This window comes from Helicoverpa zea, chromosome 16 (assembly GCF_022581195.2).
Source record: "Helicoverpa zea isolate HzStark_Cry1AcR chromosome 16, ilHelZeax1.1, whole genome shotgun sequence".
In the NCBI taxonomy this organism is placed as follows: Eukaryota; Metazoa; Arthropoda; class Insecta; order Lepidoptera; family Noctuidae; genus Helicoverpa; species Helicoverpa zea.
In genome coordinates this window covers 637,327-662,645 of record NC_061467.1, presented here as the reverse complement: position 1 = coordinate 662,645, position 25,319 = coordinate 637,327, and the positions used below count along the sequence as shown (strand labels likewise).

The 25,319-nt window shown below is 37.2% G+C and overlaps 1 protein-coding gene and 2 long non-coding RNA genes across 3 annotated transcripts in view; all 3 read left to right on the top strand.

Annotated features, from left to right (window-relative positions):
* The window catches only part of LOC124637673, a 58,644-nt gene extending 42,878 nt beyond the window's left edge, over nucleotides 1-15,766 (top strand). Inside the window, exons 10-14 of the mRNA XM_047174297.1 lie at nucleotides 9,261-9,502; nucleotides 13,329-13,423; nucleotides 13,636-13,854; nucleotides 14,270-14,361; nucleotides 15,603-15,766. Coding sequence (XP_047030253.1) covers nucleotides 9,261-9,502; nucleotides 13,329-13,423; nucleotides 13,636-13,854; nucleotides 14,270-14,361; nucleotides 15,603-15,728 — 774 coding nt within the window. The 3' untranslated portion in view covers nucleotides 15,729-15,766. The remainder of the gene's footprint in view (nucleotides 1-9,260; nucleotides 9,503-13,328; nucleotides 13,424-13,635; nucleotides 13,855-14,269; nucleotides 14,362-15,602) is intronic.
* On the top strand, nucleotides 11-3,002 carry LOC124637675. The gene is made up of 2 exons (XR_006985272.1): nucleotides 11-981; nucleotides 2,145-3,002. It is a non-coding gene; the product is annotated as an uncharacterized LOC124637675 (long non-coding RNA).
* LOC124637678 lies at nucleotides 3,826-5,418 on the top strand. Its single transcript, XR_006985275.1, has 2 exons — nucleotides 3,826-4,060; nucleotides 4,766-5,418. It is a non-coding gene; the product is annotated as an uncharacterized LOC124637678 (long non-coding RNA).
* Nucleotides 15,767-25,319: the final 9,553 nt, after the last annotated feature.

The following is a 25,319-nucleotide window of genomic DNA, read 5'->3' as shown; positions in this document are numbered from 1 at the left end:
GTCCATTTAGTAAAACCTGTTTAGCCTTTAACAGAAGCTGATGCACACAGAAGCCGTTAAGCAAATACCTGTCACTTGAATAGCATTTAATTACGAAGGATTAGAGGTTCTCTATGGAAACTTTTCTCAAGGATTTGGCGATAAATTAGAAAAGAAAAAACAAGAATAATAATTCTTATAATGTGATTTTACTATCTTGGAGTCTCATCCCGTACAGCACAGATTACTAAATATAAAGGGTTCTGTGCAAGTATGTAGTGTTATATATCTTTACATTATAATATAAATAACTATATTTTTAAGCGGTCTACATTATGGGTAACACTAGAGTAAGTAACACAGAACCCGTCGTATCAAGACGATGGGCTATCAGACTTTCTGGCGCCTGATTCTTAACGTCCAGAGATGATTTTTAATCAACTGTGCATATCTTTTGGTTAGACTGAAAGCCGACCCTAACATAGTTGGGGTGGGATCAGAAAGTTCTTTAGCGAACCTCAAGTCAATAGATACCGTTTTACCGTAGATTTTTGTAACGGAAAAGTGTGTGTGATTAAGACGCCAGAAGCTAGTCTGTAGTATATTCAACTCTATTATTTTTATTAGTATTACTTAACCTATGTATTCCGACGAGTATGAAGTTAGTATGTGACTGCGCGGGAATACCATTTTTTACTGCACAGCTAATTAGCTCACTTCACGCTCCACGACCGGTATATAATGTCATGGAATTATTAAAATGAACTATTTTCCTCTCAGACATTGAGACAGACACGTTTTCATCATGAAGTTATTTTTATTCGTATTGTTTGTTGTGTCGTTGGTTTCAGTCACAGTGTGGTCGGCAAGTTTGCCAACAGTGAAACAATTGATAGACAATAATTCACACTCGAGGGTCAAAAGGCAAGCCTTTATGAACCCGAGTTGTTTGTGCGCAAAAAATCATGTATTCCTGATACAGAAGTGCGTAACTTGTGAAGAGTAAGTATATCATTGATTTTCAACATCAGTTTTTTATTGTGTTACCGCAGTGTGAATTTTCACCTGCAGAGGAGAAAATGTGCGTTTGAAATGTCGTAGTGGCCTAGTGGGTAAAGAACCAACCTCTCAAGTAGTAGGGTGTGGGTTCGATTCCAGGTCAGGCAAGTATGTACCAATGCAACTTTTCTAAGTTTGTATGTAATTTCTAAGTATATCTTAGATACCAATGACTGTGTTTCGGAGGACAGATAGGCAGTCGCTCTTTTTCAAACTATTGCTCAGCCGCATCCGGTTAGACTGAAAGCCGACCCCAATATACCTAGTTGGGAAAAGGCTCGGCAGATGATGAGAGGAGGAATGAGCGTTAATCATCATAAGGCGTGCGCGTCTGCTCAATCCTTGTTCTGTTGTTCCTTCAAGGCCTTTTTCCTTCATCCACCTTTTCTCAGTCATTGGAGTCAATGGTCTTAGTAGGACTTCGAAAGTATATATAACTTTGTATAGTGTCGTTAGTACTTGCATAGCCTAGAACAATGTCACAAACATAGCATAGCTACACAGCATTTTTGATGGGTATGCCAGTCCCTAGATGGTTAGGTAAACCGTATGGGTTATGTGATGTGCATATCTTTATGAAGTCCACTGACAGATACATTATTCTGTTTTGCACCATAACAGGATCTTTTTTACATAAATCATGTAGTTATGTTACATTGTTAGGCAGATACACGCTTTTCTGATAAATAATTCAGACATCTGATCTTTTCCTAATAGCAAAATATTGCATTTATGTGCATCTATTACTATGACTCATGATACTGATACTGGCAAATTGTACTAACGGAGATCTCATCTTACAATGTTTTTAATAAAAACCCGTTATCTTGTAAATTTAATTTTGCATTTATACTTTAGTTTAAAAGATTTAGGTAAAGAAGGAAGATTTTATATTAACTGACTTCATAAAAATATGGTTTAGGTACGTTTGTGTGATCTATTTTTAAGGGACGCAATAGTATAAATCTTAATTTGACTACAAAAAGGTTTCAGTATTTTGCCCAACCTGGGAATCGAATCTGCAATCTTACGCTCATCATAATCATAATCACCCACTACTCACTAGATTGAATGTTTAATATAGCATTATTTTTCTTTGTTTTCAGATATAAAACTTCAACAGACTCAGACCAGTGCCCATATTGTCGAAAATAGACCTCTTCTCAAAATGGACACTGAATTTTACTTAAATGAACACGTAGGCATGTAGGAATCAACTTAAGTAGTAAATGAAGAATCATAGTAGCTGAAATTATTTTTTTTTATATAAAAAATAAACTATCATCAGATTGACTGTAGAGTGTTCCTCACAAATTATGTTTTTGCACAGAGAAGAAGAATAAAAATAGAAATATTGTATCGAAATTATTACCTTGGTTAGATCTGTCATTTTTACAAACATATACACACAACACACATTGCACCTTGCATCACCACGGACGAGGGTGTTGGTGAAGGAATTCTGTGGCTGTGCTGTGTGTGTGTGTACCACCGAGATGCACGTGTGTCAAAGGAAGCTAAACGGCGCTTTTACACTGGCGGATTTTCTGCTCGATATATTCTGCTGCCGCTTGGACATTAGTTGAACCCTTGAAAAATCGGCGAATGTAAAACGGCTGTAGAACCGGGCGACAGATTTTTGCCCTTGGACTGTGCTGGGCTAAAAATCCACCAGAATGAAAGCACTGAAAACTACTCGACGCTTGAGTGAGTTCGGCTGGTGTACCTACGTGCCAAAGGTGCATAGGAGTTAATGTTAAAATGAGATACGCATTAGTATTTATTGAGACGGGTGCACGGGCCGTATATGAATCATATAATTTTAAAGTAAATGAGGAAAATTGTTAATTAATTCATGAAATAAAGTCGTAAACTTTACAATTAATGGTGTTTGTTTATTAGTTGAATGTTTTCCCTGTCTTAAAACCTATCTATAACAATTAAGGAACTGAACAAGTATTCAACTCAACTGAGTTTTCCTTGTAATGACATCGAAAAAGACATCCTATAATGATAAACTTAAGGTATTAGCTTGGAGGTATTGGAATTACTTTGCCGTTGGAAATCCGTTTTAATTCCGTGAAAATGAAGCGTGAGAGCGGGAAACGGATTATATGGCTCAGAAAGTCTGTCATGTTCTTAAATCCTCTTAATTGACTCAGAATTTCAATAAGAAGTTCATTTTCGGAGTATATCTTTAATATTTATCAAGAAGAATTTTGGAATTCAGTTATGTGTTTGCAGTTTGTGTAAAAGTCATTTTTTATTTTAAAGTTAGCTGAAAACTTTTGGCAAGTTAGCTAATTGATACTTGAACTTTTAGTCAGCCGGTAATTTATTTGGGCTCACAAATCACTATGAGAATGAATTAGTACTCACACGAATTATCAGGTATTTGGTCGGCTTCAGACCGACTAAAAAATTCATGATGATTGAATTCATGATTTTCTTTAAAAAAACATCCTTCCGTCGGCTCTGCAGTGTGAGGTACTTTTAGTTTAACTTAAGAGCAACCAAAAACCAACTAGGTATGACGAATTTTTTCATTCCGCCTCTGAAGAAAATAGGTCTGCATTTTCATTATATGTCATAGATTTGTTTCATTGTTTCACATATGAACCTTATTTATGAGGATAATAATCCTCAGTGCCTACAAGTCTTACATATTGTCATATGACTTTACAAGTAGTCTTGTTTCGACTCATTTATTTATTAGTCACATGAATAAGCAGACATAAGTCTCAATAAGATATAAAATAGCGCTTGCAAGCTTGCTGTTTTACATACCGTTTAGTGCCGTGGACGAGTGAGAACGTGTTAACATGAAGGTCTCTAACATTTATAATATTATGTACGTGGTTAGTGCGTTCCTGGTCGCGTTTTGTTCGGCGCATCCAGTCAACAATCAATTAGAAGTCACCGGTCATACAAGAGTCAAGCGACAAATGGCTTTACACCCTGGACCTAATATTTGCCCGATTAATTCATACTTCTGCCACGGAAAGTGTCTTTCTTTCGCAGAGTGAGTATATATCATGTATATAGAATATTTATTGATATTTTTTGTAATTTTATTTATTGTTATATTTTAATCTCAGCAATCTCAGCAATTTTCAGCTGGTTGTGAATATTAATTCACAACAAGTAACTTCAAATGTCTAAATTGACTGGACTAATATTTTAAGAGCATAATAAATTCGTTTGCAAAAAAAAAAAAACGGACAGTTAAAAATATTGATTTAAGAGACTATATATTTGTCTTCAAAGGTTTTTATAAACGATAAACGGCCTAACATCCATTGAATGTTATCCGACCATTACTTATTGAGATTACCATTTTCAATAAATATAGGTGTATATATATATATATATCCATATAAATAAATATTAGTATGCATAAATGTGATTATTTTTGGATGTGTTTGTTACATCGTGCATTAAGACAAGTCTTGGGCGAGAGGCTGCTCTCTTTTGAGGTGATTCGCCGACCGGCAACCATGTCTAGATTCATAAATCATATTTTAATAAATCACAGTGTCCCAAAACTGTAAAATAATAAGCACATTGCAAAATACGTAAAGTATGTCTTTCGAATAATATAATAACTAGGTCATATTTTTGTCCTAATTTTGCTATGTGAATTTCTTGTAGCATATTTTCTTTCCCGACATTTAAACAGTAGCCCAATTTTATTTGTTATTTCTAAACATACTTTATTTTGTTTCAGAGTCGAATTTTTTTTAGATATGGAATGCAAACAAATATCGCAAAAAGGGACATCGTGTACATGCGTGTAGGTGCTTTGGCTTTGACAGGTGATTTAATAAATTAACATTAAGTTTTGACAGTGTAATATTCGTCCTAACATACTAAATAATATCAATTGAAAGTATCTTCAGAGATATAACATATTTTATGACATTATCTCTTGCATCGGAAAATATATATATGCAAGCATCCATATCGATATGAAAAAAAAATATATTGTTCATTTTGTAGATAATTTAATAATTTACAATTTTGGTCTGTATGAAATTTTTGTCAAAACTGTAAAAAGTCCAAAACCTTGGCCTTTGGCTTCGAATATCTTCGGAAGCTCGCTCTGTATTCATGAGGACTTTTTTTATTTTATGTATAATGCTGAGCCCAAGGTCTCCACCAATATTCAACTCAGTGCGAATTTTAGTTATTTTTGTCTTTATTTGTAGGGATAGTAATTATGTAACAATTTTTTTTTTAAGTGGACTCTACTACAGACAACTTAAATGTATGATATACTTAGTTAATAAAAGTATTTTAGTACCGTTGCATTTTATGTATGTTTTTTATATATTAATATGAGATAATGTAATTAATATCCGAAATAAAATATGTACCTTTTGTCAGTTTTTTTATTAGCTTTAGCGTAAACTTGTCTTCCAGAATTACTTGTATTATTTATAATCATCGTTGCTGGTCAAATTAACACAGAGCCAGAAAGTCACAACCAGTCTTACGAAGGGAAGCATTAGGTTGTCCAGGTAACTGGGTTAGTGGGTTAAAGAGGCAGATAGACAGTCGCTTCATGTAAAACACAGGTAGGTACTCAGTTACATCCAGTGAGAATGGAATTCGACAACGACATAATTGGGAAACAGCTAGGCAGCTGATGATGTCTGGCTTTGATATTTCTATAATTTTGTAATATTATTGAAAGAACAAAATAATGTAATAAGAAAAATTTATTGCCTAAAGACTATAAATATTTGCACATCTATTTAGGTAATGATACAGTGCACTCTATATCTATTTGAAACATCTTTTATACCTGCATTATGCAAATAAATGATTTGATTTGATGATCTTTGCGACATGTCTGGTACTGGGAACCAGGGGTATGTAACTATTATTTACAGATCCACGTCAATTTATAAACTTTATTTACATCATTCTAATATCAATATTTCACCATTTTAATGTCAATTGTAATTGAATCTTTTCAATAGTTCCATTAAAAGTAGTTAAAGTATTTTTGGCGTCTTTCTATAAATAAAGTACCTAGTTAATTGATTACGTAATTTTCAAGTGTTAAATTGCTCATGAATTAACAATGACCAATTGGCATCTTATAACTTATTGGTGAAATACAGGTGTATTTCCAAAAAAATGATATCGTTTTCACTGGTTTTTTAAATACCGGGTTTGACCTTGAAACTATATAATTTATTTGTGTAAATTCACTTTGTTGAAGTCAAGGATAAAGTCCTTGGTTCAAGTTAAAACAATACCTACCTCTGTATAAAATATTATGTTTTTAAAGGTATCATTAGGTATACATAAAAAAAGTCGCAGTGGCTCAGTGGGGAAAGGATCAACCACTCAAGTACGAGTGCGTGGGTTCGATTCCAGGCAAGTACCGATGCAACTTTTCTAAGTTGTCAATTGGTTGTTTCTAAGACATCAATGTCTGTGTTTCGGAGGGCTTGTTAAACTGTAGGTCCCGGCTGTAAATGAACATCCTTGGCAGTCTTTACGGGTAGACTTTAGGGGAAGCCAGTAAGTCTGACACCAGTCTAAACAAGGAGTATTGGGTAACCTTGGTAACTGGGTTGAGGAGGACAGATAGGCACGCCCCTTGTCAAGCACTGGTACTCCGCCGCATCCGGTTAGACTGGAAGGCGACCCCAACATAGTTGTGAAAAAGCTCGGGAGATGATGATCATTGGGTATACTTACATAAAGGTACGAAGCAGCAATATATTTTAATGATCATAGATATTTATTTCTGAAGGTAATTATAAATTTATATTGAACTTGTATAAATAGCACATAGCGATTTTATAATTACTTCTTAGAATGAAGCTCGCAGAAACTGCATTTTGGATAATGTCAATAAAACTTGATTTTCAACAATTTTGGTTATTTCCTTTATATAATTGATTCAAATAAAATATAAAACAGCAATACAATGAAGTATAGGAGCTAAACTTATTATAGTCAACCCATTAATGGAAATGTCAATGGAAACCATGTTACAATGCATCCATAGTTAAGGTCCTTGCATAGCTAACTTTGCCAAGCAGAAATTGGTAACAAGTCAAAATGTTTGGTCAAAAATATATGGTGTTACAAAAGAAATACAGATGTTTAACATGGTATTTTGGTTTAAACATGTCTGTTTAAATCTTTGGTAATAAATTCGAGGCTTCACATACCTGATTTCTTAGTACGTTTTGGTTATAGAGAAGTCACTTGCAAGACATTTCAGAGTTAGACTGGTATCCAACCCAGCTTCATTTGAATAAGGCTAGGTCGATTTTACCTTTACCTTCTGAATCTTTTACCTGCTTTGCGGCACAAATGTTGCCGGTACCAGTAATTAAATCAAACAAGTTTATATCTTTATAAATATATATATGGGAGCTGGATACATAAGATCTTTATAACGGTTTCTGCAGTCGGGGAATAAGCAGGTATCAACATGAAGCTCTTTCATATCGTGGTGGTTATCGCATTACTGGTCATGTTGTCTTCGATGCAACTGGCTGATGGAAGGCATCTGATCAACCAGTAATTGACGACGATTATAATCATTCACCCTAAGTGTGACTGCCCTGAGGGAAAAGTACTGTTTTTGGGAGAGTGCATTCCTTGTGAAAGTGAGTACCTATTATTGTATAATTATGTTTACGACACAGTGGAGGGTGACGATCATTTGCGGATATTAAGGCATTGTTTTACCTCATTCTGTCATTTGCGTCTTTGTCTAGTTCTTATGTCTGTATCTACGTATTATTACGTGATTTGAATAATTATTAACTATCGTTTCCTTAACTCATTAGCAAATGAGACCTGTAGACCATCTTAATTCCTTGTTTTAACTTGTGTGTAATTTCATATTTAGTTTTGGTGATTGCTTATTATTTAAGAGTAGGTTCCGCCAGCGGCTTCGCCCGCGTGGTGTGTCGATAAAAAGTAGACTATGTGTTAATCCAGGATATCACTTGTCTATATCATCATCATCATCATCATCATCATCATCATCATCAGCCTATCGCAGTCCACTGCTGGACATAGGCCTCTCCAAGTGCACGCCACTGAGATCCATTTTCGGCTTCCCGCATCCAGCTCCTGCCAGCCGTTTTGCGCAAGTCATCACTCCACCGTGCCTGAGGACGTCCTACACTACGTTTGCCGAGGCGTGGTCTCCACTCTAGAACTCGTTTACCCCAACGGTTATCGGTTCTGCGGCTAATATGGCCAGCCCACTGCCACTTCAGCTTGCTGATTCGGTGGGCTATGTCGATGACCTTGGTTCTCTGACGGATATACTTGCGGACACACAATACACGACTGTCCACGATGCGGTAGCGAATATTGCACTAAAACATCTTCCTATGCTGCTGCTTATTTATATACCTGAGTCTTGAGGGTTGTCTATGAAGTTTTGGTTCATGTGTGTTTTGGTTATTTGACTTGTAGTGTCACTACAATATGGGCTTTCCCCTTAGTGACCGAGTACCACGCAATATGCAACGTACGTATGCAAGTTAGATAGGTAGTTAAGAAACTCGATAAATCATCAAATTAGGTACCATCAGCTGTTAAACAGCACCCCACGTCGCTTATCAAAAGGACCCTTTTCAACCGTGGTTTTAAAGTATATAATTACTTTATACAGGTATTACATATTTAGAAGTCAAAGTCAATGAGAAAAAGAGTCCTATATTTACGTATATTCAAACCTTCTATAGAGCAAATAAAGTTATTTTGTGCATTCTGAAAATATCATTATCTGTTAACTGAATATTTTGGAAGATGATCATGTTTGATTGATGGGTTCATTTATTATGGTATAGGTATTGGTAACATGTCGTGGAGTTCCTGAATGGAGAAAAAAAAATGAAACATATCCCTAGTATTTTCTATGAGTCACAAACAATAGGTGCGTGTGTCACGAACTGCAGAAACCTTGCCAGATGATCTTTAACTAAATTTGAATGTAATACCAAATGGCGAATTCCCAGAATTATTGAAATCTAATATCTTAATTAGCAAAATAACGTCATAGAGCTTTTTAAAAATTCATTTGCCATGCCAAAAAATTGATCGAGTTCGTCAGAAAAGTTTTCATTTTTTAAAGCCTGTGTTATTTCACCTTTAAATCACATTGGATGTTTCGGTGGCGGTTCACTAGAGTAACAACTGCAAACTGCTTTTTAAAGATGTTTTCTTCGTTTCAGACTTTCACACACTCAATCGAGCAGAGTACACAAAAGTTGGTAGCAGAGAAGCAGAAGAGTGATCTTCTGTTATCGAGAATGCTGCCTTTGCCCGTGCTGAGGAGACTGAGGGCACAGAGAGCTGTCCCAGCAGAAGCTTTTGACGCCGTCACGATATTCTTTAGCGACATCGTCGGGTTCACCAACATATCGGCCAGTAGCACCCCCATGGAGGTGATAAATATGCTCAATATGCTGTACAGGTTCGTGATCTGAACCACGTTCCTTCCATTTCATGAATGCTAGGCTACAGTTTATACTTTATGGCAAGGAGTCAGCTTAGTCCTGATTTGATGCAACAATCTAAGACGCTGTTGTAAATATTCGCCATCATGTCCTTCTTTACTTAAGCTAACCAGAGTCCTTTCCAAGGTCTTCGGATAATACTGAGTCTGAGTCTCAGCCTTCTTACCAAACATTTTTTGATTATTTTAATATTAATTATCTTGCCAGACACGATAGAAATAGTCTTCTGTTGTTAGGAAATTAAAATAGTGACATTAATTAGGTTTTGAGATGGTACAACTATCAAGGGGATGGTACAATATGTCTAAAACTTCCTCCCTTACATTACAACTACCTAGCTTGCCCGAAAAAGAAGTCAAGACTATTGGTAATCGAAAAACATTTTTAACAAACGGATTATCAATAATTTAACAAAGGACCGCAAAATATTAGGTAGACTCAAATTATCGAACAGCACCACAGAATTAAAGTAGGTACCTACTGCTCAATGTGGGAATTTAGCGAACATATTGATTTCTGACACTTCCGCGAATATTAGACATGGCCTTTAGGGATGGCCGACACTAACATGTGACATCAATCGGTGCATAAGCTAAACTTAATAAATAAGAAATTGAATGTGTTATATTATAGGTACTTACTTAAGGTAGGTATAGAGATTGTATAATAAGTACTACTTTAAAAACAAACTAAATATAAATAACTAAATATTAGATGAATATTATTTGAAAGGTGAACATTTTGAACTATTCTATCTATGGTCTATGCCATGGACCGTTACCGCCATAACCGCGATAAAATCCGCAAGAGTAATTACTACTATTATTGGCCTTTGTCCTCGTATTTGTATGCTTATTAGATATAGCTGTTTTCTTGCGGTTTCAGTACCTACCGTGGTAAAATATAGTATATGTTTCACGGGATGAGTGTAACTTTCCAACAGTGAAATAATATTTCAAATCCATTCTGTATTTTCGGAGCCTTTAGTGTCAACAAAAGAAATGATTCCTCACATTAAAGAAGAAATTCCTCATATAAAAGTTTCTAACTACGTTACACGAGCTACGCCCTTAGGATAAAGTGGAAACTTTATCACAAAAGCGCAGCTGTAGGCTGGCAATCATATAAATGTTACCTGCCTAACTCTAACCGAAAACTGACCTATGCGTGGAAATTAAAAACACGTCCCTCACAACGGGATAGTTTACAATAACATGTAAGTTGTTTACTTAAGTGTGCCAAACTGCACTGTAAGAAAACATGTTATCGTGAACTTTTTCGAGGAAAAACCACGCAAAAAGCCCCGAAACATGCCTCTAGTAGCAAAGGATGAGAAGGGAGGAGAAAGGAGGAGAAGGGAGGAACACCCATCCTGAAGGGATTACTTTTCAAGCGAAGAAAAACTCTGTATTGACAACTTACAACTTCGCCGGACGCTAACGTGTCAGATGAAGGGATAAGTCACCGTTATCAAAGTTTCTCACCTAACGTGATATAATTAAACATCTTACCCAATAATTATTTTTTACAATTTTGGAATATTAAATAATAAATAAATCAAATATAGGGATCATAAATCTTCGGCAGAAACCATTGTGTCAAGCAAACACTCTTCGCGAGGCTATGCCCCTTATTGCGAAGTTGATCTCAACCTCAATTCACCATCCAAATATTTTTTTTTCAAAACCAAATCAGATAATAGTTTTGGGATCAGATTTACAGAGCAATGTAAAAAAAACTTATAAAAATAACACAGGCTTGACCACATTGGTTATCTTCATCTTCCTTCATATTGAAGATGAAGTAGCTCTGCCGTGGACATCATCTTCTCACGAAGATGAAGTAGCTCACCTTCTTATCCCTTCACCGGCAATGCTCGTACAACTCGTTCCAGGTAACATGTAATAATAAAATAAATTTAAGAAAAACCATACTATAATAATCAAGATAATTATTTACAACCTAGCATTAAATGGTTTTAATCTATTTACATGAACTATATCTCTAAATCTCCTATTATTTAACTTTCTAATTATATAATTAACATTAGAAATTTGTCGAACAATCTCATATGGACCTTTATATAATCTACACAATTTCATACTTCTATTACCAATGCGCCTAGGTGTAAAAACCATTACCAGTTGATTTGGACTAAAACGCCTAGTCTTTGCCTTTCTATCATATACTATTTTCTGTTTTAATTGAGCCTTCCTAATATTATTCAAGGCTTTCCGGCATAACATATTATGTATATCATGTCTTCTACTAAAATCAACCTCACTACTCCTATCATCATTTACTCTTATATCTGTCTGAAATAATGGTTCTTTAGCGTACATAATCATATAGGGCGATATTTTAGTACTAGCATGCTTACTAGTGTTGTACGCATAACAAACTAACGGTATATAATAACACCAATTACGCTGATCCCCAGAAACATACATTGATAACATTTGTGTTAATGATCTATTAAATCTCTCCACTAAACCATTAGAGGCTGGGTGAAAAGCTGTCGTGAAACATGACTTCGCTCCAAAATAATTAATAGTGTCTCTGACTAAATGTGACGTAAAAACCGAACCCCTATCCGAAATAACTTCTTTCAGGCCTCCAAGTCGACAAAATATTTCTTCAATCAGAAACTCACTCACACTCTGCGCTGCCGCTCTAGGAACTGCCTTACATATCGCATACTTAGAAACATATTCCACGGCTACAATCACAAATCTATTACCATTCCTCGACTTTCTAAAAGGACCTAATATGTCTATACCTATCTTTTCCATCAAATGGTTTACCACTACTGGCTGTAATTGTGCAACAATAATTATCTTGCTCAAAATGAAAAACTGATTCGATATCATGACGTTTATTGCTTGGGCTCGAGAGGTGAAGTGACACACTTCAATATAAGAAATGATTGCCCGGTCAGTATCAAAAATATCTAACGAATAAAACCTTACAAATGAAAAAGTTTCTAACTACGTTACAGTACCTATCCTTTAAATTCAAAACTCACTTTGGATTTTCATCTCATCGTTGCCTAATGCTAATTATTGCTAATCTGCTATGCAATAAATGTAAAAGCAAAGTACGTTCCTTCAGTCACTTTCCTGTTAAGTACCTACTAAAGAGTGTGCCAAGATTTAATGTCAGGATATATTTATGTAACTGACAAGCTGTTTCAGACTGGTTTTAGTGTATAACTAGCTCTTCATAATCTTCTTCTAGTCTAAACGGATGCAGCTGAGTACCAGTGTTTTACAAGCAGTGGCCGCCTATCTGACCACCTAAATCCAGTTATCCGGGCAACTCAATACCCCTCGTTAAGACTGGTTGTCAAACTTACATGGCTTCTGAGCACTCGAAAAGTCTAAAATTGGGAAATTGTGAATGACAACAAAAAATGTGATTTGTCTTTGAGGTTCAAATTGTAACAGGATATAGTTTGATAGTCATATGTCATAGGTTATTCAAAGTGACTAGGTGTCATCACGTTGTTCCAAGAATGACGAAGTGTAAGAATAAGGTGCGCACTCATGCAGATTATTACAAAAAAGGATCGCATTTATATATTTTTTGTTCCCATACCACGAACATTACAAATACTTACAATCTAAGACGTTAGTGAATGACGTGCTTAGATAATAATATAAGATCTAACCTTGAATGACGAATAAGTCTGTATATTGGCAGATAAATAACATAATGATGATAGTGATAAATCCGTGTATCCTGAACTTAACATTGACCGTGACCATTCTTACGTTTTTGCAGGTTATTTGATGAGAAGATCACACATTACGACGTGTATAAAGTAGAGACGATTGGAGACGCTTACATGGTCGTTTCCGGATTACCACAAAGAAATGGTAAGTGGCATACATCCTAATAACTGTTCCCCATAGTGTCACTTCATCCCAAGGGAAGTTAACGCATCCGTATATAATGTAGGCTCTAGGTATCTGATTTTGATGCCGGGAAAATCTGCTAGCATGAAAGCTTCCATCCACCACATGTTAACTTTCAAGTCATGATTAGGTCAATTGGAAAGGAATTAAAAACAGATTAAATATATTTGCAGGTAACCGTCACGCGTCAGAAATAGCAGATATGTCGCTGTCGCTCCTCCGCAGCCTGGAGGGCGCGCGCGTGCCGCACCGGCCCGGCGCGCCGCTCATGATCCGCGCGGGCGTCAACACGGGGCCCTGCGTGGCCGGCGTCGTGGGCACCACCATGCCGCGCTACTGCCTCTTCGGGGACACCATCAATACTGCCAGCAGAATGGAGAGTACTGGCGAAGGTAAGAATCCGCCGGGGTTGTTTGAAAGAGTTACCGCGGCTCTGGTACATAAAAGGCCCACGAAGGAACACGATGGATGGATTTTTAGTAAGTAAAAGTCTGACACTCCCTCATCGCCGCTAACCCACAGCGGGAGGCGGTCATTTGATGATTTTTGCCATCAATAAAAAAAAAGCTTTGTAAGAATTCTGCTAGTTAGTTACAGCCTTTTTATCGCCCAATGCTGGCACAGGCCTCCTCTCACACGGAGAAAGATTGAGCGTTAATCTCTACTCTTGCTCAGTGCGGATTGGTTATTTCAGACTGTATAAAGTCCAAGTTTCCTCGAGATGTTTTCCTTCACCTTTTGATCAAGAACTAATACTTTTTTTTTTAGGTTAAAAAAGCTTTCCTAAATAAAGTTTTTTGTCAACAGCCATGAAAATCCACATTTCGTATACAACGAAAACAGCATTAGATGAAATCGGAAACTATGAGTTCGAGACGAGAGGTCCCGTCAATGTTGCGGTAAGTGACCTCAATGTCTTCTAACCGTTTTTGATAAGGTTATTCTTTGATTCTACTTCTAATTGATAATGTAATTATTCTGCACCTACAAGCTGTTGATGCACATCCGTTTCAAATTCAAGGAGGTAATTATGATGATAATCTAATGATTCTCGGAGATGAGATGGATGAGACCACGCCTCAGCAAACGTAGTGTAGGACGTCCTTAGACACGGTGGAGTGATGACTTGCGCGAGACGGGTGGCAGGAGCTGGATGCGAGTAGCCGAAAATCGATCTGAGTGGCGTGCACTTGGAGAGGCCTATGTCCAGCAGTGGACTGCGATAGGCTGATGATATCTCGGCCCAAATAAAAAATAAAATGTGTTGGTAAACGCAAAGCATACGCAACGGTCATTCATAAAATTTGATTAATTCTGAGATACTTACTAGGTATTAAATTACAAGAACAAAAAAAGCAGCATATATCAGCTTTGTCCTGTATACCGTACTTTCAATTGATTATTTCACGTATTTTATGTCAACATTCTGAAATTTGACACAGATGCAAATCAATAGCTTGTATAAAGCAAAACCCTCATGCAAAGTCTATTTGGTCGATATAACCACCACCTATTGCCAATCTTAATCAAATCATTGCCAAGCTGAATCCGGTTAGACTGGAAGCCGACCCCAACATGATTGGGAAAAAGGCTCGGAGGATGATTGCCAATCTTAAAAAGGCGACGATCCATACTTGACGAAAAAATACATAACAAACTTGGATGAATAATGAACCAAAGTAATTTTTAGTCATTTAAGCAATACTCAATTCGAGATATTGATCATCGTAGAACTTATTATGTCATTCTCACCTTTGAAATGAATCTTTGTGTTTCCATCTCTGGTGGTTCACAGTATATTCTCAGAATCTATGACATCATTTCAACTATGGTTTGTTCTTTATTGTGTGGAAATTCGGAAATCCCATAATGTAATTTAATACTGTTAAGTATAGGTACCTAATATCGATACTTAAGGTCTCACGGTTTCATCAGCATCTTTAAGACACAAGGCATGGCATCAAATAAGAAATACCTCTCTATTTATATTTTTTATCTAAGCTAGTTTAAGCAGAAGCTGTTCAGAATATGACCTTTACTATTTTGCAAAATATAACCTTGACCCATTCACAATACATTATTTTTAAATAATGTATTATTAGTAAGATGATGATTTTAATTTCATTGTTTGCATTTCCAGGGCAAAGGTTGTATGGAGACGTTCTGGTTGGTGGGGAAAGTCGGGGGCTTTCGTAGCGAGAGCCCCCGGGGGCCTCAGCTACAGGACTATCACAATAATCTAATGGAGTTGCTCATTCGGTCCTAACTGTGTCAAACTTGAAATAAAATTTATTTCATGTTTTATCTTGTTGCTATTTTATTTTATAAACAACGTTTCACACAATCTTATAACCAGTTTAATTAAATATAGTTGACTTCCCGATTTGAGTATCACATTAATCGGTAACATAATATTAATAACATCTTAATATAAATTCCACAAGAAATAAACAATCTGGATTTTTATACCCAAGTTTTCTTTTGTGCTTAGCTCAATCTAAACCGTTGCAGAAGGGAATAAAGGTGACTTTCTACAGATGACGAGAGTATAATTTATAGTAAATTAATTCGTTGACAATTGTTAGAAAAAACACTCAAGAATTCTTATGTCTACATAGTGCATGTGTCCACATAGTTTGTAAGTCATAAGTAGGAATATTATTTTATCAAATACTGGTAACTGGTTACTGGTTATTTTAGCATATTTTCCTTACCTACGTTTTGACTACAACTTAAGTTCTTTAGGCGTAAGGTTTTATTCATTATATTTTATTACTGGCTGGACAATTATTTAAATGTGTTCCATGAAAAACAAATAGTATTAGGTTTTTTATATTGAAGTCGTCACTTCGCTCCCAATCAAAAATAAACCAAAGTTAAAGTTTTTCAGTGTTTCAGTTATAAAATATCTATGATATTCCGGTACCGAGCGTGCTGCGCGCTATAGTACCTACGTAGTGTAGGTACCTATGTGGCTGCCTCGTAGGGTTAGCAGTCGCAAGCGCGGCTTCTGAGCACGAGGTCTCGGTTTCGATTTCCCGGACGGGCCGAAATCACTTTGTGGGTTTTAGAAACTTGCACAAAGTAGCCCGGAGCCTGGAAGTTGGTGATTGATACACCCGTGCATCGAAGAGCACATAAAGTCGGCCCTGCGCCTGATCTCTCTCCGGTCGTGTCAGATTGCAGTCCCATCGGTCTATGAGAGTGAAGGAATAGTGAGTGCACCTGTGTCTGCGCAAATGCTTGTGCACTATAATATGTCTTACGCAGTTGACTAATCTTTTTACATGAGAACAGCCGCCGTAGCTGATAAATCGGCTAGGAGGACATCATGTGGCTGGACAGACATCGACATGCAATCTCGAAGGAACATTTTGTCTTTGCTGGCTAGTATCTGTTACAATCGTGGGGCTACCTACTGTGAAATTACAGATGTTTGATAGATTGGAGGCCAAGTTCACCACCAACATAAACTTCAGTTCTCTTACAACAACCGTCACAAAAAAATGCACGCTGTTGTAAGCAAAACGGGCGTTTATGTTGTCAGTGGCATTGGGCCTAAATACCTACTTCTTTTATTTGCCAGAAAGGATCTGCAGAAACATGCTGAGCGCCATTGTCTTAAAAAAAAAACTGTCAAACACCTCACGTTTTACACCGCTCGAATGTAATGATTCTTTAACTGTGAAGTGAAGTTATATTTATCTCTTTCTGATTTGATCGCCTTGTCTCTTTCATTGAACATGACATCATTTCCACCCACATTCACTAAAACCAAATTAAACAAGCAATAGCTGAGCCATTCTATTGTTCTCGTTCTTTTTATTATTCTATCTCATTCATATTGAACATGACTTTATGTTTAGGGGCTTTTTTAACATAAATAGGTACTTACCTTTATATGTTCGCGTAACTTAACAACTACTAAACGTATTTTTATGCAATTTTCAACAAGGCACACGTATATGTATGCTTTATTCAAACTTAAAATATTATACAGATCGATTCAGGAATAATATCATTACATGCAATCAGCTTTATTAAGATATTATCATCTATGTACAATGAGCCCGTCCCATTACTATAATTATAATAAAACGTTTATTTCTGATTAAAAAAAATACAGTAGAATTTACGACACACAGAACAATGACGTCACAAGTACATTCGATCCGTATGATTCATTCTGACAAATGTATTTTTTTTCTCGCGGGCGGCGTATCACGTTTATCGCATGGAATAACCAATAGGGACGGAGCTATATATCGCGATACCTACGCTTGTTCTCTGATTGGTCAGTTTTCTGATCGTTTGAACTGCCATTAAGTACAGTTGCCACAAAGCCAATACTGGGGCCCGATTCTCGTAATTTTATTTAAGAAACATACGATTCACATTCGACTGCGATCCAATCCCGACTCGATTACGATTGAAGCATATGTGGCATTCCGCTATTTTTTCTTTGATATAAACGTTTTTATCCTTTTCTGTCATTCAATAATTAATCATTTTGTCTGCAAATGATTTACGATTGCAATATGATTGTAGAGCAAACTACCGTATAGACCAAAATCACCAAAATAGCAGACCAATCGCAAACCAATCTAATGTCGTTGGAATACGATTGGTCTTATATTAGTAGCAGAATGCCCGATATGGTTAAAACTGCTATTACAATCATATTGCGATTCGATTTCTATTCAATTTTGACATTATTAACTTAGGAGAATCGGGCCCCTGGGTGACAATAATGTCAGCCAGTATTGGCTTTGTGGCAACTGTCCTTGGCTTGGTATTTACCTTAATTTTTGAAGTGCTGGCGAAAATAGAGCGCTCGTCTAATTTCTAGCCAGTGACCTCCGTAGGACTGGCGCCAGGAAGTTTTGTTTTAAACTTGAATTTTCAGACAATATCTAAAGTTAAAGGCCTTAGGCCATTTAGCTTTAAACATTATATGTTATGTAACTTTCTCACCACTCACTACGTCACTGTGCGGTCGTATGGCGTATGATACGGCGTCATCCAAGGGTCAACTCACACCGAAAGAGCGGCGAAGAGCAGCGTAGCAGGGGCCCGATTCTCCTAAGTTAATAATGTCAAAATCGACTAGAAATCGAGTCGCAATATGATAGCAATAGCAGTTTTAACCATATCGGGCATTCTGCTACTAATAAAAGACCAATCGTATTCGATTGACATTTGATTGGTGTGCAATTGGTCTGCTATTTTGGTGATTTTGGTCCATACGGTAGTTTGCTGTACAATCATTTTGCAATCGTAAATCATTTGCAGACAAAATGATTCATTATTGAATGACAGAAAAGGATAAAAACGTTTATTTCAAAGAAAAAATAGCGGAATGCTACATACGCTTCAATCGTAATCGAGTCGGGATCGGATCTCAGTCGAATCGAGTCGAACGTGAATCGTATGACGCTTAAGTAAAATTAGGAGAATCGGGGCCCTGAGCGCACTTTAACTGTCATATGAATTTTTACTTTAATTTCATTACTTTATTCTTAGTTTATGGAATTTGCCGTAATTCCCGCGGCGCGGGCGGCGCCGCGAATATCCGCGCGACTCGTTCGAGTTTCTCATGCGATAATAAATCCCTACTAATATTATAAACGCGAAACTAACTCTGTCTGTCTGTCTGTTACGCTTTCACGTTTAAACCACTGAACTGATGTTAATAAAATTTGGTACAGAGATAGAGTTGACCTTGAGAAAGAATTTAGGATAGTTTTTATCCTGGACTTTTGAAGACTGCTCATGGAAACGCGAAATAACCGAACTCTACGCGGGCGAAGCTGCGGGCGGAAGCTAGTAAGTATTATAAAGTTACAATTCATATAACAGTGGAACTGCGCTCCTCTTCGCTGCCTTTCGCCGCTCTTTTGGTGTGAGTTGACCTTAATGTGGTCGGTAAGTGCTTAAAACAAAGCTTTCTGATAAAAATTCTTACGTAGATAGGTTATGTTATTTTGAGTCAGCGTAACTAAGTATTTTAGGAAATTAATAAATATTTTAAACTATTGTACTAATACTTTGATTTATTAATTATCATTTTTGTTATACACCCTACTACCGACTTATATTATAAATCCTATTTCCTACTTATATTATAAATGTGAAAGTTTGTGAGAATGGATGTATGTTTATTATTCAATCACTCGAAAACGGCAGGACCGATTTGATTGAAATTTGGTATGTAGATAGGTGATACCCTGGATTAACACATAGGCTACTTTTTATCAACACACCACGCGGGCGAAGCCGCTGGCGGAAGCTAGTAAGTTCATAAGGAAATAATAATATCTAATTCAATCATAATTCATGCTGTCTTAGTAATTTACTTTTGTGTTTCGGCCGCATTCTGAAGTTGGTTTTTGACGAATCACCCCCGTCCCAGGGAAACTTCTTTCCGTCGCCGGATGGTGACAAAAACCTATGTTCTTCTATGGTTTGGTATCCTATGTTCTTCTCCCGTGTCTAAGCTATGTCTTATGTGTAACTTTCAGCTTAAATGTTTTGGACATTCTTGAGTACCTAATAAAATGTGTAACTAACACGACTTCCTTTTAGATAGGTAAAAGAACAGGCCTTTGACCAGCAATGGTTGTTTGTCGGCTGACACGACGACCTACCATCGTGCATGTCATCACTTTATCCAATATTGTGCAATTAAAAATTTTACCGAAACATTATTGCGCGATCTTCAATTTCAACGCTACAAAGTCCATTTTGTACAATTCGTAATTCATTGATTCGACGATCCTTTCATGTGTACCTACGTTTGTTTCATTCTGAGAAATCTATTTCTGTAGGTAGACCAATAAGGTGCCGGGCGGATTGATTGGCGGGGTTTTTCTTGTTTCAATCGCCATGATTGCTCATATGATCGTTAAAATTAACTCACGCAGTTAAGCCTATGATGCGTTTGGATTAATATTATCGACACACTGCAGAATAAACAATCGACTGATGTTGACGATTGGTTGGCAATTTTTTTTTTAATAAACCTTGATTAATATTAAAGTTTCAATCGTTCAGATACCAACTGTTCTTTGCAGTATTGTACTATACTCTTACCGATCTTTGTAAAGTGAAATTAACATAATTTTATAAGCATGTTTTTTACCATATAGGATAAAAGATAAGTTTGGTACAGTCAACTTCAGGTCAGTGGTAACAGTTTTATAGGAAAATCGTACTTATTACTATTGAGTTAAGGTGCATGACAGTTACCACTGATGTGCAGTTTACCGTACATAACATCATCTTACGGCCAGTTTCTTCATCAAAAGTTAAAGTTAAAGTAATGTCTAAAGTCAAAGTAACGGTCAAATTCGTTTTTTCAAGGCTAAAGTAACAGCAAAACTAATAGAAAAATTGAATTTAACCGTTACTTTTACTTTAGACATTACTTTAGCCATAACTTTAACTTTAACTTTTGATGAAGAAACTGGCCGTTAGTGTTACAGCCACCGTACCTATACAGCAGATTAATCTACCGGTAGATAGTTGCCCCGACCATTGCCTGACAAAATTTTTGTAAAGTACCTAACACCAATAATTTTTGGTTTAAGATCATGGAAATAATCCATGTAATCCATAAAAATAAATTGAGTAGCCTAAACTAACTTATAGAAATAAAAGAATTCATAGAATCGGTTCAAAATTCAAGAATTAATTTTTAATACGAATTGATAATTTAATCATGTAAATAAATTATCAATAACAGGAATACTTCGATGCAACGCCTTATGAATAAAAACATGAGTTGTTCCTATGAAATAAGGAATTCATAAGTAGTTAAAATAAAATATAATTGGGTCGGTAGCACAAAATACAACAGAAGTCAATCTCATGTACCTATGTACTTCACTTTTCATGCCTAAACTCGGCGGTCGCGTTAGGGTTGTCAACTTTTTATACGCATAAAACTAACGTGGTAGTGGTACTCGTATCTAATTATTTGATTTATTGTTGAGAGTAAAACAGGAAAAATGAAATATAAACCAATAATAATAAAATATTTAATGTGGCATACAAGAGGTTAATAAACACTTTCAACGGAAATTCGTTTGAACGAGATACCGAACTTTTTCAGAAACCGCAATTTATAATTTTATTATTCATACATATATACCATAAGACACAATGTAAAACAAAGTACCTCTTTAGTTGCGAAAAAAAAAATGTATGTAATGGGTTGGTACAGTCCCTGATCTAAGCTTGCTTCTACCTACAGAAACCTTGATGTGCGAGTTTTATTTCGTCTATCTTACAACATACCCTCGCCATGATCACAAAAATTATCAACTCCTACTAGTAATAATCTTTGAGGGTAGGTTGGGAGCATAAAGTAAATTTATAGTCTTTGGTTGGGAGGTTCGCCTGGGTCGACACTAGCAAAACTTATTACGGCATTGGGCCAGAGGCAGGCTAAAAAACGACAGTTCACTGCTTATTGTTGTATTAAAACAACCGTCCACTGAACAATTATAATACGACTTTTTTTGTTGCTCCATTATTACTTTTTCTTTTGTTATTAAAATTAAAAATATTACAGTCAAATTACAGTTAGGTAAGTATTACAACGCGTGCACATTTATCTACCTTGTGTGTTTTGAGTTGTTTTGAGACAGCGCGTCTGTGAACACGCACACATAGACACCTATGTCTGCGTGACTCGAACGCGCTTTATATGTAGATTGACTTCTGTTGCATTTTGTGTCGGTAGGTTGCTGCTACTAAAGAATCGTAGGTATAAGGTGTGATGCTACACTGCGGGTTGTTCGAAAGAGATACCGCGGCCCTGGTACATAAAAGGCCTATGACGGAACACGACGGTTTTTAGTCAGTAAGAGTCTGACACTCCCTCACTGCTGCTAACCCACAGCGGGAGGGGTCATTTGATGATGTTTGCCGTCGTTAAAAAAAAAAAAATGTGATGCTACAGTATTTTATTTTTCCATAATCTATACAATATGTAATAAAGAGGAAACAGTCTTTTGTTTGTTTGTACCGTAATAGCTCCGAACACTACTGAATCTATTTGGAAAATTATATTCCCGGGTATACCTGTAGGTACCTATGTAATGTAAAACAAATAGTCTACATTCGGACTCCGCAACCGTTCTGCGAAGATCGAATCGACAAACTTACCACTCATCATCTCCCGAACCTTTTCCCCTACTATGTTGGGGTCAGCTTCCAGTCTAAGCGGATGCGGCTGAGTACCACTGTTTTTACAAGGATAAAGGATTCGATAAACTTACACCACCTTTAACAAAAGGCTTCTCCATCTATGGAGAAATCGCTGTGAATTTTAAGATAAAACAAAATACATAAGAAACAGCAACAGTTTTCCATATCTTTGATAATACATTCAACGGTTGTCTCTGAAAACCAATTCACCGTTGGTCTGTTCGTCGTGGCAGCTGAGTACCGATAGCTCAATATTATTACGATAACACGTGTTTTACCAGTTTAAATGTTAATGACAAATGTAAAAGGTTTTACCCAAGAACAGTTTTTTTTGCATCCGGCTCCCAATAACTGTAGTCTTAAAATTGATTTGACCCGTGATTAAGCCGTATTATAAGGACTTTAGTTTTTATGGATGACTAGCTTCCGCACGCGGCTTCATCCGTGTAGTCATCATCCTCCGAGCCTTTTTCCCAATAATGTTGGGGTCGGCTTCCAGTCTAACCGGATTCAGCTGAGTACCAGTGCTTTACAAGAAGCGACTGCCTATCTGACCTCCTCAACCAAGTTACCCAGGCAACCCGATACCCCTTGGTTAGACTGGTGTCAGACTTACTGGCTTCTGACTACCCGTAACGACTGCCAAGGATGTTCAATGACAGCCGGGACCTACAGTTTAACGTGCCATCCGAAACACAGTCATTGGTGTCTAAGAAATACTTAGAAAGTACATACAAACTTAGAAAAGTTCCATCGGTACTTGCCTGACCTGGGATCGAACCCGCGCCCTCATACTTGAGGCTGGTCGTTTACCCACTAGGCCACCATGACATGTAGTGACGTGTAGTGTGTTGATAAAAAGTAGCCTATATGCTAGTCCAGGGTATCACCTATCTACATCCCAACTTTCAACCAAATCGGTAAAGCCGTTTTTGCGTGAAATACATTCACATTTATAACCTTGTATGTCTCTACCAGACCTCGAGACTATAGAGTCCCGGATTTTTGGGAGGCGAACGTGGGGCCGAAGCCAACACGCTGAAGCCCTTTTGAGACAAGTTTAATGAAATGGTGACACAAAACCGACGATTATCCCTGTATACACTATAGAAATGTACCCAAGGACAATCCCCGGTTCTGTGCTAAACTATTGCTAACTATGGATGAAAACTACTCGGGCTATTGTGATGGGATGCTAATGGACTAGGAATGGGGAAACTACGGGAACTATGGCACCTGCCGATGACAATGTAATGAATACATGTAAAAATGGCAGGTGGAGACTCGCCAGCTCACTTACTGGGCCCCCGGGAATCAGTCGCTAAATCGCAACAAGAGGGCAACAGGTACATGAGCGGCTGAAGGTTGAGGATACCTCGGCGGACTTTAAACGCAGATCACGCGCTCCCTGTGGGTCCAGCATCACCGGCCCACTCGACACTTACCACGAGGCACCTACCCTCCGAGCGAGCTGCTAACCCTACTCTAGCGACTCCACTCTGACCGGCCGATAAAGGCAAGCCAAGAGGCGGGAGACCTATCCCCCGTCATGCTTCACTCCGGCAGACCGGAGATGGGGGACAGTATACTCTCCCTGGAGCACTCGGATATATAGCCCCGCGGGGTCGCTACTCCCCGTCATCCGCCTCAGATTTGCGGGGCACATTTATAATATTATTAGGATTAGTAGGATTGTACCCGCGTCCCGAGGGAATAACTTCGTTTATTCTATGCTGTCCTGGTATATGGTGAGCAGTAGCGTTAATACTGGGTTATTGGTATGCTCATGTATCATAACATCATGACATAACTTAGTTATGATGTCATGTACCTAAGTTGTATTTATGTACTGCTCTTCGTAGCAGGACTTCGAGATTTTTTTTGGTAAAGTGAAGAAGATGACTAATTACCAGATTCATTGTTTATCGACTACGTCATCAAGAAGCATCATTAATTGTGAACGAATCAAGTTTGAAATAAACCCGATTAAAAACGCTAAAGGAAATTGCTGTCAATAAGAGACTGCAGACTCTGTCGTGGCTGCGGGATTCTCCTGTCCGGGCTGCGGGATTGTTCGAAAGAATTACCGCGGCCCTGGTACATAAAAGGCCTACGACAGAACACGACGGTTTTTAGTCAGTAAGAGTCTGACACTCCCTCACTGCTTCACCGCTGCTAACCCATAGCGGGGGGGTCATTTGACGATTTTTGACGTCTTCAAAAAAAAAGTTATGTTGTCCTTGTACCTATGTGGTGAGCAGTAGCGTCGACACTTTATTTATTTATTCATCTACCTTATCACTAACATTACAGTTACAATCTAGTGCTAGTAAGGCACCTATCTAACTATTTACAAAAATAAAATAATAACAAATAAACCTTCTTGGCATTCGGGTATTAAAAAACGACGATTATTATTACAAACTACTAAACTAGTTGTTTTCGATAAAGAACCAACCTCTTACGGTATGAGTGCATACGTTCAATTCCAGGGCAGCGTGGTGACTTTTATAAGTTTGTATGTTCTTTCTAAAATATATCTCGGATATCAATGCCTTATCAAAGGTGAAGAAAAACATCTCGAGGGGAACCTGGACTTTAAGATATGAACCCCATCCAACCCGCATTGCAAGCGTGGTGATAA